The sequence below is a fragment of the Salvelinus fontinalis genome, chromosome 23 (genome assembly GCF_029448725.1).
Source record: "Salvelinus fontinalis isolate EN_2023a chromosome 23, ASM2944872v1, whole genome shotgun sequence".
Taxonomy (NCBI): Eukaryota; Metazoa; Chordata; class Actinopteri; order Salmoniformes; family Salmonidae; genus Salvelinus; species Salvelinus fontinalis.
In genome coordinates this window covers 16,945,881-16,958,818 of record NC_074687.1, presented here as the reverse complement: position 1 = coordinate 16,958,818, position 12,938 = coordinate 16,945,881, and the positions used below count along the sequence as shown (strand labels likewise).

At 47.1% G+C, this 12,938-nt stretch overlaps 2 protein-coding genes across 4 annotated transcripts in view; one reads left to right on the top strand and one right to left on the bottom strand.

Annotated features, from left to right (window-relative positions):
- Positions 1–6,482, top strand: part of LOC129820939 (uncharacterized) — a 23,392-nt gene extending 16,910 nt beyond the window's left edge. For all 3 annotated transcript variants that reach the window (XM_055878075.1, XM_055878072.1, XM_055878074.1), the window contains exon 2: positions 6,402–6,482. The gene's annotated coding sequence lies outside the window, so the exon portion shown is untranslated. The remainder of the gene's footprint in view (positions 1–6,401) is intronic.
- On the bottom strand, positions 3,758–12,938 carry dnajc15 (DnaJ (Hsp40) homolog, subfamily C, member 15). The gene is given in 6 exon segments (XM_055879236.1): positions 3,758–4,378; positions 9,188–9,258; positions 9,609–9,640; positions 9,642–9,689; positions 12,073–12,143; positions 12,935–12,938. Coding segments are annotated over 6 exon segments (300 nt in total). The 3' UTR covers positions 3,758–4,304.

Here is a 12,938-nt window from a genome sequence, read left to right as displayed (position 1 = left end):
TATTTTAGTTAGGTCAGGGTGTGACATGGGGAATGTTTGTGTTTTGTTGGTTTTGGGTGTTTTTTATGGTAAAGGGGTTGTTGGGTATAGTATATGGGTTTGTGTTGAATACATGTGTCTAGCGTTGTCTATGTATGTTTAGTTGTCTAGGAGAGTCTATGGTTACCTGAATGAGTTCCCAATTAGAGACAGCTGATTTCGGTTGTCTCTGATTGGGAGCCTTATTTAGGGTAGCCATAGGCTCTCATTGGTTGTGAGTAATTGTCTGTCAGAACGTTTGTAGCCAGTGTGTGCACATCGTTATTTAGCTTCACGATCATTTGTTGTTTTGTTCATTTGTATTAAGTGTTTCGTGTTTATTTTTCGTCATCTTTATAATAAAAGAAGATGGCTTATTTTCCAAGTGCTGCGTTTTGGTCCGTCAATCCTCCACATGATCGTGACAGAATTACTCACCATTATAGGACCAAGCGGCATGGAAAGCGGCAACAGGACCTACCTACACAGGATTCATGGACATGGGAGGAGATACTGGATGGTAAGGGGCCGTGGGCACAACCTGGAGAATATCGCCTTCCTCGTGAAGAGCTGGAGGCAGCTAAAGCCGAGAGGAGGCGATATGAGGAGGCAGCACGGAGACAAGGCTGGAAGCCCGTGAGTACAACCCAAAAATTTCTTGGGGGGGGCCTTAAAGGGAGTGTGGCGAAGTCAGGTAGGAAACCTGCGCCTACTCCCTGTACTTACCGTGGAGAGCGAGAGTACGGGCAGACACCGTGTTACGCAGTAGAGCGCACGGTGTCTCCTGTACGCGTGCATAGCCCGGTTCGGTACATTCCAGCTCCACGTATCGGCCGGGCTAGACTGAGCGTTGAGCCGTATGTCATGAAGCCGGCCCAACGCATCTGGTCACCAGTGCGTCTCCTCGGGCCGGCGTACATGGCACCAGCCTTACGCATGGTGTCCCCGGTTCGCCTACATAGGCCGGTGCGGGTTATTCCACCTCCCCGCACTGGTCAGGCGACGGGGAGCATACAACCAGGTAAGGTTGGGCAGGCTCGGCGCTCAAGGGAGCCAGTACGCCTGCACGGTCCGGTATTTCCGGCGCCACCTCCCCGCCCCAACCCAGTACCACCAGTGCCTCCTCCACGCACTAGCTATATGGTGCGTGTCTCCAGCCCTTTACCACCAGTGCCTAAACCACGCACCAAGCCTCCTGTGTGTCCCCAGAGTCCTGTGCGTCCTGTTGCTGCTCCCCGCACTAGCCCTGAGATGCGTGTCCCCAGCCCGGTGCCACCAGTCCCGGCACCACGCACCAGGCCTACAGTGCGCCTCAGCCGGCAGGAGTCTGCCGTCTGCACAGCGATGACTGAACTGCCCGTCTCCCCAGCGACATCTGAGCCATCCGTCTCCCCAGCGACATCTGAGCCATCCGTCTCCCCAGCGACATCTGAGCCATCCGTCTCCCCAGCGACATCTGAGCCATCCGTCTCCCCAGCGACATCTGAGCCATCCGTCTCCCCAGCGCCATCTGAGCCATCCGTCTCCCCAGCGCCATCTGAGCCATCCGTCTGCCATGAGCCTGCTGAGCCGCCCGTCTGCCATGAGCCTGCTGAGCCGCCCGTCTGCCATGAGCCTGCTGAGCCGTCCGCCAGACAGGAGCCGCTAGAGCCGCCAGCCAGACAGGAGCCGCTAGAGCCGTCCGTCAGACAGGATCTGCCAGAGCCGCCAACCAGACAGGATCTGCCAGAGCCGCCAACCAGACAGGATCTGCCAGAGCCGCCAACCAGACAGGATCTGCCAGAGCCGCCAACCAGACAGGATCTGCCAGAGCCGCCAACCAGACAGGATCTGCCAGAGCCGCCAACCAGACAGGATCTGCCAGAGCCGCCAACCAGACAGGATCTGCCAGAGCCGCCAACCAGACAGGATCTGCCAGAGCCGCCAACCAGACAGGATCTGCCAGAGCCGCCAACCAGACAGGATCTGCCAGAGCCGCCAACCAGACAGGATCAGTCAGCCAGCCATGAGCAGCCAGATCCGTCAGCCAGCCATGAGCAGCCAGATCCGTCAGCCAGCCATGAGCAGCCAGATCCGTCAGCTAGCCATGAGCCGCCAGATCCGTCAGCTAGCCATGAGCCGCCAGATCCGTCAGCTAGCCATGAGCCGCCAGATCCGTCAGCTAGCCATGAGCAGCCAGATCCGTCAGCTAGCCATGAGCAGCCAGATCCGTCAGCTAGCCATGAGCAGCCAGATCCGTCAGCTAGCCATGAGCAGCCAGATCCGTCAGCTAGCCATGAGCAGCCAGATCCGTCAGCTAGCCATGAGCAGCCAGATCCGTCAGCTAGCCATGAGCAGCCAGATCCGTCAGCTAGCCATGAGCAGCCAGATCCGTCAGCTAGCCATGAGCAGCCAGATCCGTCAGCTAGCCATGAGCAGCCAGATCCGTCAGCTAGCCATGAGCAGCCAGATCCGTCAGCCAGCCATGAGCAGCCAGATCCGTCAGCCAGCCATGAGCAGCCAGATCCGTCAGCCAGCCATGAGCAGCCAGATCCGTCAGCCAGCCATGAGCAGCCAGATCCGTCAGCCAGCCATGGGCCGTCCCTCAGTCCGGAGCTGCAGTCCCTCAGTCCGGAGCTGCAGTCCCTCAGTCCGGAGCTGCCATTCCTCAGTCCGGAGCTGCCATTCCTCAGTCCGGAGCTGCCCCTTACCCTGGTGCTGCCCCTTACCCTGGTGCTGCCCCTTACCCTGGTGCTGCCCCTTACCCTGGTGCTGCCCCTTACCCTGGTGCTGCCCCTTACCCTGGTGCTGCCCCTTACCCTGGTGCTGCCCCTTACCCTGGTGCTGCCCCTTACCCTGGTGCTGCCCCTTAGTCCGGTGCTGCCCCTTAGTCCGGAACTGCCCCTTAATGCAGTGTGGTTAATGTGGAGGGGGGTCATCTGGAGGAAGCTAAGGAGGTGGTTAGGGACTGTGGTGACGTGGGGACCACGACCAGAGCCGGAGCCGCCACCATGGATGGAAGCCCACCCAGACCCTCCCCTAGACTGTGTAATGGTGCGCCCGGAGTTCGCACCTTAAGGGGGGGGTTATGTCACGCCCTGGCCTTAGTATTCTTTGTTTTCTTTATTATTTTAGTTAGGTCAGGGTGTGACATGGGGAATGTTTGTGTTTTGTTGGTTTTGGGTGTTTTTTTATGGTAAAGGGGTTGTTGGGTATAGTATATGGGTTTGTGTTGAATACATGTGTCTAGCGTTGTCTATGTATGTTTAGTTGTCTAGGAGAGTCTATGGTTACCTGAATGAGTTCCCAATTAGAGACAGCTGATTTCGGTTGTCTCTGATTGGGAGCCTTATTTAGGGTAGCCATAGGCTCTCATTGGTTGTGAGTAATTGTCTATGTCAGAACGTTTGTAGCCAGTGTGTGCACATCGTTATTTAGCTTCACGATCATTTGTTGTTTTGTTCATTTGTATTAAGTGTTTCGTGTTTATTTTTCGTCATCTTTATAATAAAAGAAGATGGCTTATTTTCCAAGTGCTGCGTTTTGGTCCGTCAATCCTCCACATGATCGTGACACTTACCCAATGTTCCCCCTCTCATCAGCACCTGCTATTGCTGCAGCAGTTAGTAGTTTACTATGATGGCGTTTCAGAGCAGAGGGAATAATCACAGAAACACATTCAAACAGAAACACAATAATGAGTCATTGATTACCATTCCATAAAATGCTTTATTCAGCAACATTGGCTAAATTACACACACACAGCGGCCATGTCTTTACCACATTGAGGAATTCTAAGGTAATTTCTAAGGAATATTATTATCTTGTATCTTATGGTATAGTGTATTTACAACAGACTGTACAGTAAACATGTTGACTTTTGTAAACCCATAACTACAGACAACCTTCAACTTGAAAGAGTACCTTTCCTGACTGAGACGTAACAAGGATTGTGTATATTGTCCATTTGTGCAGTCACACTGCTTCTGGGGAAGGTAAGGGATAGAAATGGAGCTGTAGTGTACTGTAGTCCAGGTCAGCAGCTAGGTCTATAGTTGGGATCTTTAGTTTTAATCTGTAGTGTACTGTAGTCCAGGTCAGCAGCTAGGTCTATAGTTGGGATCTTTAGTTTTAATCTGTAGTGTACTGTAGTCCAGGTCAGCAGCTAGGTCTATAGTTGGGATCTTTAGTTTTAATCTGTAGTGTACTGTAGTCCAGGTCAGCAGCTAGGTCTATAGTTGGGATCTTTAGTTTTAATCTGTAGTGTACTGTAGTTCAGGAGGTCAGTGGGGTGATGGGGGCTGTAGTTATCCGCCCTGCTGGCCTTTATCCAGCAGGTCCTTGGCCTCGTTGATCTTCGCAGCCATATAAGGAGATCCCCCTAGAGGGAGAACACACATCCGCTTCATCAATACCCATCGGTTTCATCCTCCCTTTTCCTCCCCCTGTATCTTCCATCTGTCCTCGCTACCACCCAATTTAACATGTTCTCCCCATCCTCCTGTTCCATATCTCTCAGCCCTCTATCCATTCCAGGTGAGAACAACATACCACAGTATACACATGGCATGCAAGACATTCAGTTCCGCCCAACCAATGCCCTCTCAAAACCTTCTACTGACTACACAGACGGGATGTGTCAGAGGTCAGGTAAAGGTCAGGTGTAGATGGACTACAGCAGGCTCAGTCATTAGTCGTCTGAGTCACATCCAATCTACAGCTTCTCCGCCTGCCGGCACTGTGCATTAACACCTTGTGGAACAGTAATCACTATTGAGTACAGGGGATAGGTGTATGCTGAGCTAGCACAAACAGAGGTTGAGTCACATCCTAATAGTGTACAGTGACATCCTCTCCTCCTAGCCTTCAACACATTGTTCTGAAAAGTCATGATAGAGATGTGTGTGTGTGTCCTGGGTCAGAGTGGTCAATGAGTACAGCATCCTAGGAGAAGTAGAGTCTGCTGTGTGACACCAAGACAGCCTGAGGGCACAGACGTGTGTGTACACAACACAAACCTCAGTAGCCAATAGCCATGTGTGTATACTGCCCTCTCTAGGCGGTGTGTGGTGTGTGTATTTCAGCAGTACTGTGTGTGTGTGTGTGTGTGTGTGTTTTTATAGTAATAAATGAGAAAGCGTTAAGGAGTGTTTTGCAGTGGCAGAGAGCAGGGCCTGACGAAGGCCTCAACTAGTCTGCTAATCAGTCACTGACAAACACAGAGCCGGCCTGGCGAATGGCCTACAGCACTTTAACAGAGAAAGAGAGATACCAAAAACAGGGCTAGAGGGCCAACTCAGGTAATTACTTTCAGAAATAGCAAAACACATCTTGTCCACTGACCCTCCTTGGCTCACAGACAGGAACTAATGAGGTAATTAACCAATCATTCCATCCCATTACTCTGACCAGGAATCAGTCAACACTTTCCTGCCCAAACCCATGACTGACATGTCTCACGGTACTTGACAGTTAATTATAGATGTCTAGCATCTCCAGGCCTCCACACCTACAAGCCGCTGATGCGTGACAATTAAATGTACAGTACTTTACTATTTCTATTTGACAACTTTTACTTCGCTACATTCCTAAAGAAAATTGTTCTTTTTACTCCATACACTTTGCCTGACACCCAAAAGTACTTGTTACATTTTGAATGCTTAGCAGGACAGAACATGGTCCAATTCACACACTGATCTGGCGGACTCACTAAACACAAATGCTTTGTTTTTAAATTATGTTGGAGTGTGACCCTGGCTATCTGTAAATAAAAATAAAATTGTGCCGTCTGGTTTGCTTAATATAAGGAATTTGAAATTGGTCGTACTTTTCGTACGTAAGTATATTTTAGCAACTACATTTACTTTTGATACTTCAGTATATTTAAAAACAAATACTTTTACTCAAGTAGGATTTTACTGGGTGACTTTCACTTGAGTCATTTTCTATTAAGGGATCTTTACTTTAACTCAAGTCTGACAATTGAGTACTTTTTCCACCACTGATGATCTGGATCTACATAGTGGCAAGTTAGCTAGCTAATGTTAGCCTGGCAAGCTCCCATGTTGTCACACCAGCTCCATCACATCACTTAGGCTAGCTAACTTAGCTGTCCAAACAAGTGACAGCTCCATCACAAGTTAGGAATGACAAAAGCAGCGAGTCACAGACATAAATATTTATTATTACTTTTTTTTGTTAACAATCATTGTTTGAAAATGTATTTGAGACACTGTCTCGTTTATGGGCTGTATGTGTGTGTGGCTTCAGGAGTGTGTGTTTAGCCTCAAAGCTTGATCTCCTGTAGACCTGCTATTGAACTCAACCTGAGAATTCTTAATTTACCAAACTTAACCATTGTTCTTTATTTTCTACATTTTTGTTTTATTTTTTCTCTCTACCAGAATTATATCCACAATATGAGCAGGACATCAAAAATGCTGTAAAGGGAAAGGCCATTTGTCATCCTTGGTGAGACGACCGATGCCTTTGGAAGACTCTAGCCAGTATGAGCGACCTGTTGTTGCAGACCTGGCTTTCTTGGATAAAGTCAACTTTACCACTGTGTCCCAAGATGTCATTTCCTGTCTCAACAACAATGGGGTTGACTTTTTAGCAATGTGTGGGCTTTTGTAAGTGATTCAGCTATCTAAATGAAGGCTTTCACCTGCATCTTGAATGGCCTCTTCCCCCAGCTCTGGACACGTCACCTGCTCTGGACACGTCACCTGCTCTGGACACATCACCTGCTCTGGACACATCACCTGCTCTGGACACGTCAACTGCTCTGGACATGTCACCTGCTCTGGACACATCACCTGCTCTGGACACGTCACCTGCTCTGGACACATCACCTGCTCTGGACACATCACCTGCTCTGGACACATCACCTGCTCTGGACACATCACCTGCTCTGGACACATCGCCTGCTCTGGACACATCACCTGCTCTGGACACATCACCTGCTCTGGACACATCACCTGCTCTGGACACATCACCTGCTCTGCGCATCTCCTGGTGCTGGATGTTTTCCAGAGATGTTTGAAGACGTGAACAGGCTGTGTGCTCTGGTGAGGGTGTTCTGTCAGGCACACCAGCGTCTGGAACGGAGATCATTCGTGCTGGAAAATGGCCATTCTCCTGTGAATGCTGTGCAGACCAGGTGGGGCTCCTGGATACCTGCTGTGGAGTACCTTGCAGAGTACATGATGTGCTCACGGACTTCACTAGGACCTTACCAGAAAGGACAGGATGCCAGTCTTAGCTCACATTGCAGTGATACATCTGTGTTTCCCCTCTACCTCAGTGGATGGAGACTTTTCTCATATGATCAGATACTACTCAGTCAGCGTAGGAGCCTGTTGATTGCAAAGTATAACAGCATTGAGTAGTAAAAAGCATGTCAGTCACACACACCCCCACCAACACTCTTTCTGTGTTTTGGTTTAAATCAATTTGATAATAGTTAATGAGTAGTTATATGGGGAATGGAACGAAGAGACAATTGTTAATCTATTTGTTTATGTATTTATAGATGGTTTCATCCATGTATTTGTATTCCTTTGCACTTTGACACTTTCAAATTTTTACATTAAAGAAACATTTATGATTAAGGTTGAGTCTGTAGAGGTTATTTTTGACTGCGCTTTAGTAAGAACTGTAGGTTCATTCATCTAATACAGAGAATTAAGCATTTATTTCCATAAAACCATGTACCCAATGTTATTAAATAATGTTACTACAATAGAGGCAAAAAAAAAGCTTTCTGTAGAAAATAGAGAAAAAAAATCCCTGCAGATTCTGTTTGGGTTTGGTCATGACCACAGTAAGATTCCATGTAACCATTGAGTCATAGTAATCTCTTTTTATCCACTCAGGACATGCTTTGGCAGTATCCAAGTTGCTAATGGCCTGGTACTCAGGGCTCTATTGTCCTTCTAACCACTCTGACATCAACGCAATCGAAAATCACATCAGCCACTTATCATCAAAACAGTATTATGCTTTTAAAACTCACCTCACTGTGATTGCTGAATTAAAAAAAAAAAGTTAAACAGCAGGTTGAAACAGTGGAAAACATGATCATTGTGGATGTTGTTTCAAAACCTAACAACGAAATGGATTAATTTAAAACACCCATGCGCATTGTGTATACACCTAGGCCTATATATGAACTCAAGCCCCTCTCCCCCCCCAAAAAACTGTAATTTAAAATATATAAAATATAGAATATTAAAACATTCAGAGAGTCGAGCTGTCAACAGTTTAATTAAATATGTTTAGTTGTGAAAACATGTTACTATCGATGTTCCCGAACAGATGTCACTTGGTTTCCCAAATGAAGCACAGCTGTCATTCATTCACGGAGCTGTCTGCACCCTGGACCTCTCACACAGGGAAGTGGCTACATTTTTCAGTGATTGATGTATTTCAATGAAAACAGAACATTTAAATTAAAACAAGTACATTTTATTTAACTTCGCAAGCAGCTTATTTTGGCTTCAGAACGCTATGCATTCTATTTGAAATTCTGCAGATTTGTCCGATTTCTTTGTGCGCAGATTCCGTGCAGGTCTAGTCATGACTGCCGGTAATACGGTCACCGTAACAGCCCTAGTTATTACCCTCTCTTCTCCATTGATGTCCCTCTAACCAAACACATGGAAACTAATAGATACTATGTTACCAGAACCCAAGACATATCCAAGGGTGACAGCATTGATGGATGTGGCTACAGAAGGTGACCCTACAGAGCTTATAGCCCAATATTTCATACCCTTATTCTCCCTCTCCTTACTCTGTCACCTCAGCCCTTATCGCCCATAGTCAGATAGGAATCCCACAGGCCATTTCTCATTTCACACAGGCCATTTCTCATTTCACACAGAGCACAACTACCCGCCGTGTGTGTACTCCTCTCAGGAGGGAAAAACACATTGGGGACGAGTGTGTAAAACTAGCTACTGTGTATGCGTGTTTGTGCATGACTGTGTGTGCGCACGCATGTAATCCTCTCAGCAGAGGGAGACTGAGGAGGCCATTAACCTTGAGTAAAAAGAAAAGGGACGAGTGGTTCAATAGACAGGTGCTCTCCTGTTCATGCTGATAACCAGTAATAAAGAGATTAAGCACGTAAAAGCAATATCTAATCTGTAATTTATCATGTCTAGTACCTTGGGGTTAAACTGACCTTTATCTGGGTGGTTCAGGACCATGATCCTCCGGTGGGCATCTCTCACCTTGGACTTGGTGCTGGTTGGGCTTCAGGGAAGGCGACAGATAAAGGTTAGAGGGGTGGTTGGGCTATACAAATCAGATTTAGAGTAGGATTGCAGCACCATCTAGTGGACACAGACTGACAAGTTGCAGTAAAACCCATCCAGTTGTTCTGACCACTAAACTATTCAGTGGTGTTCTGTTCTCTCCCTAATGTGATAGACAGTGCAAAATTGAACTAAACCAGGAAGAGAGACGACTAATATAAACCCATCAAAGACCCAGAGAAATCACACACATCCTTAGCATGAACACACACACTGACAAATACAAACAGTCGTGCACACACCCGCACGAACAATCAAGCATGAGTAGCATGATTTCAGCAGTCTTACCTAATACCAAGGATGAGGCTGGCTTCATTTTTAAGTCATCTTCTGGTCAAACCCTCCTTTATAGTGATGAGATGAGAAGGCCTGGAGAGCGAGGAGAGATGTTAGTACTGAAAGTATACAACAAACCTGTATTCATGAGTCAACTCACCCACTGACTGTCTAGAAACGTATCCTTCTGTCCTCAGTGTAAAGGTTAATAGTATGAAAGGTGGAAGTGCATTATTTGGTACAACAGATCAAAACAAGACAAGAGATATGAGTTGTTGGCTAGGGTTCAGTAACTCCCTGCTCCCACACACACAGTCAGTGACTCCCACAGACAGGCATACAGAGTGTAAGGTCTGATCACTCAACTAGCTCATGTCACGCACTGCCTCAATCACACACTATATGGAATGACTGTTTCACTCACACACCCAAAGTGAGTCATCAAAAAGTGCAGCTGTGTGTCTGCCCTTTCTGACCCCTCCCTTTCCCAGCTGACCTACAGTTGAAGTCAGAAGTTTACATACACCTTAGCCAAATACATTTAAATTCAGTTTCACAATTCCTGACATTTAATCCTAGTAAAAATTCCGTCTTAGGTCAGTTAGGATCGCCACTTTATTTTAAGAATGTGAAATGTCAGAATAATAGTAGAGAGAATTATTAATTTCAGCTTGTACTTCTTTCATCACATTCCCAGTGGGTCAGAAGTTTACATACACTCAATTAGTATTTGGTAGCATTACCGTTAAATTGTTTAACTTGGGTCAAACATTTTGGGTAGTCTTCCACAAGCTTCCCACAATAAGTTTGGTGAATTTTGGCCCATTCCTCCTGACAGAGCTGCTGTAACGGAGTCAGGTTTGTAGGCCTCCTTGCTCACACATGCTTTTTCAGTTCTGCTCACAGATTTTCTATAGGATTGAGGTCAGGGCTTTGTGATGGCCACTCCAATACCTTTACTTTGTTGTCCTTAAGCCATTTTGCCACAACTTTGGAAGTATGCTTGGGGTCATTGTCCATTTGGAAGACCCATTTGCGACCAAGCTTTAACTTCCTGACTGATGTCTTGAGATGTTGCTTCAATATATCCACATAATTTTCCTTTCCTCATGATGCCATCTATTTTGTGAACTGCACCAGGCCCTCCTGCAGCAAAGCACCACCACAACATGAAGCTGCCACCCCCTGCTTCACGGTTGGGATGGTGTTCTTCAGCTTGCAAGCCTCCCCCTTTTTCCTCCAAACATAACGATGGTCATTATGGTCAAACAGTTCTATTTTTGTTTCATCAGACCAGAGGGCATTTCTCCAAAAAGTACGATCTTTGTCCCCATGTGCAGTTGCACACTGTAGTCTGGCTTTTTTATGGCGGTTTTGGAGCAGTGGCTTCTTCCTTGCTGAGCGGCCTTTCAGGTTATGTCAATATAGGACTCATTTTACTGTGGATATAGATACTTTTGTACCTGTTTCCTCCAGCATCTTCACAAGGTCCTTTGCTGTTGTTCTTGATTTGCACTTTTCGCACCAAAGTACGTTCATCTTTAAGACACAGAACGCATCTCCTTCCTGAGCGGTATGGCGGCTGCGTGGTGTTTATACTTGCGTACTATCGTTTGTACAGATGAACGTGGGACCTTCAGGCGTGTGGAAATTGAGGTCTTGGCTGATTTCTTATGATTTTCCCATTATGTCAAGCAAAGAGGCACTGAGGCCTTGAAATACATCCACAGTTACACCTCTACTGCACCTATCTTTCGTATGTGACAACAAAAAACGTCACCCTACAGACAGTCAGCCCACCTGCTACCAGACAGTCAGCCCACCCGCTACCAGACCTACAGAGAGTCAGCCCACCCTCTACCAGACAGTCAGCCCACCCGCTACCAGACCTACAGACAGTCAGCCCACCCGCTACCAGACCTACAGAGAGTCAGCCCACCTGCTACCAGACAGTCAGCCCACCCGCTACCCGACCTACAGACAGTCAGCCCACCCGCTACCAGACCTACAGAGTCAGCCCACCTGCTACCAGACAGTCAGCCCACCCGCTACCCGACCTACAGACAGTCAGCCCACCAGCTACCAGACCTACAGACAGTCAGCCCACCCGCTACCAGACCTACAGAGAGTCAGCCCACCCGCTACCAGACCTACAGAGAGTCAGCCCACCCGCTACCAGACCTACAGACAGTCAGTGGAATGAACACTTCATCACAAATATTGGTGCTTGGTGACTATCTGATGGGGCAAAACAAGAAACCCCCAGTTTTGCCAATGTGTGCATGTGTGGGGAGAATTTTCTGCAAAATCAGCAGGTGTCATCACTGATCATGCATAGCTTCAGTGCGGTGTTTTAATAAAAAGAGTATGTAAAAGTTGCTCAAAACCACTCAACATGTTTTATCACTCTTATGGTTAGGATTGTGGTACTCTCCTAGACCTGTGAACTACATAGCTAAGTTAGTTGGTTACTTACTGAGGTGGGCATCTTCTTAGTCTGTGACAGGACCTGTCCTAGACACTTCCACAACTGGAACGCATAGCGACCTAAAACACAGTACGTGTTTATTGTCCTACACACAAACACCTTTCCACAGTTCCATGTTCTTGCGCTGTCAAATATGGGTGGCAGGTAGCCTAGCGTTTAGGGTTTTAGGCCAGTAACCAAAAGACCTGCGCCATCAAGGTGAAAAATCTGTCGATGTGTCTTGAGCAAGGCACTTAAACCTAATTTGTTCAAGGGGCACAATACTATTATGGCTGACCCTGTAAAACACCACATTTCACTGCACCTATCAGATGTATGTGACAAACACAAACAAAAATATATAAACTCAACATGTAAAGTGCTCATCCCATGTTTCATGAGGTGAAATAAAAGATCCCAGAAATGACAGGATTGGCATATCAAGAAGCTGATTAAACAGCATGATTATTACACAGTTTGTGTGCAGTTGTCACACAACACAACACAACAGATGTCTCAAATTGAGGGAGCGCGCAATTGGCATGCTGACTGCAGAAATGTCCACCAGAAAGGTTGTCAGAGAATGTAATGTTACTTTTTCTACCATAAGCTGCCTCCAACGTCATTTTAGAGAATTTGGCAGTAGGTCCAACTGGCCTCACAACCACAGACCACGTATAACAATGCCAGCCCAGGACCTGCACATCCAGCTTCTTCACCTGCAGAATTGTTTGAGATCAGCCACCCGGATAGTTGATGAAACTGAAGAGTATTTCTGTCTGCAATAAAGCCATTTTGTGGGGGGTGGGAATAATTGTGATTGGCTGGGCCTGACTTCCCAGTCGGTGGGCCTATGCCCTCCCAGGCCCACCCAT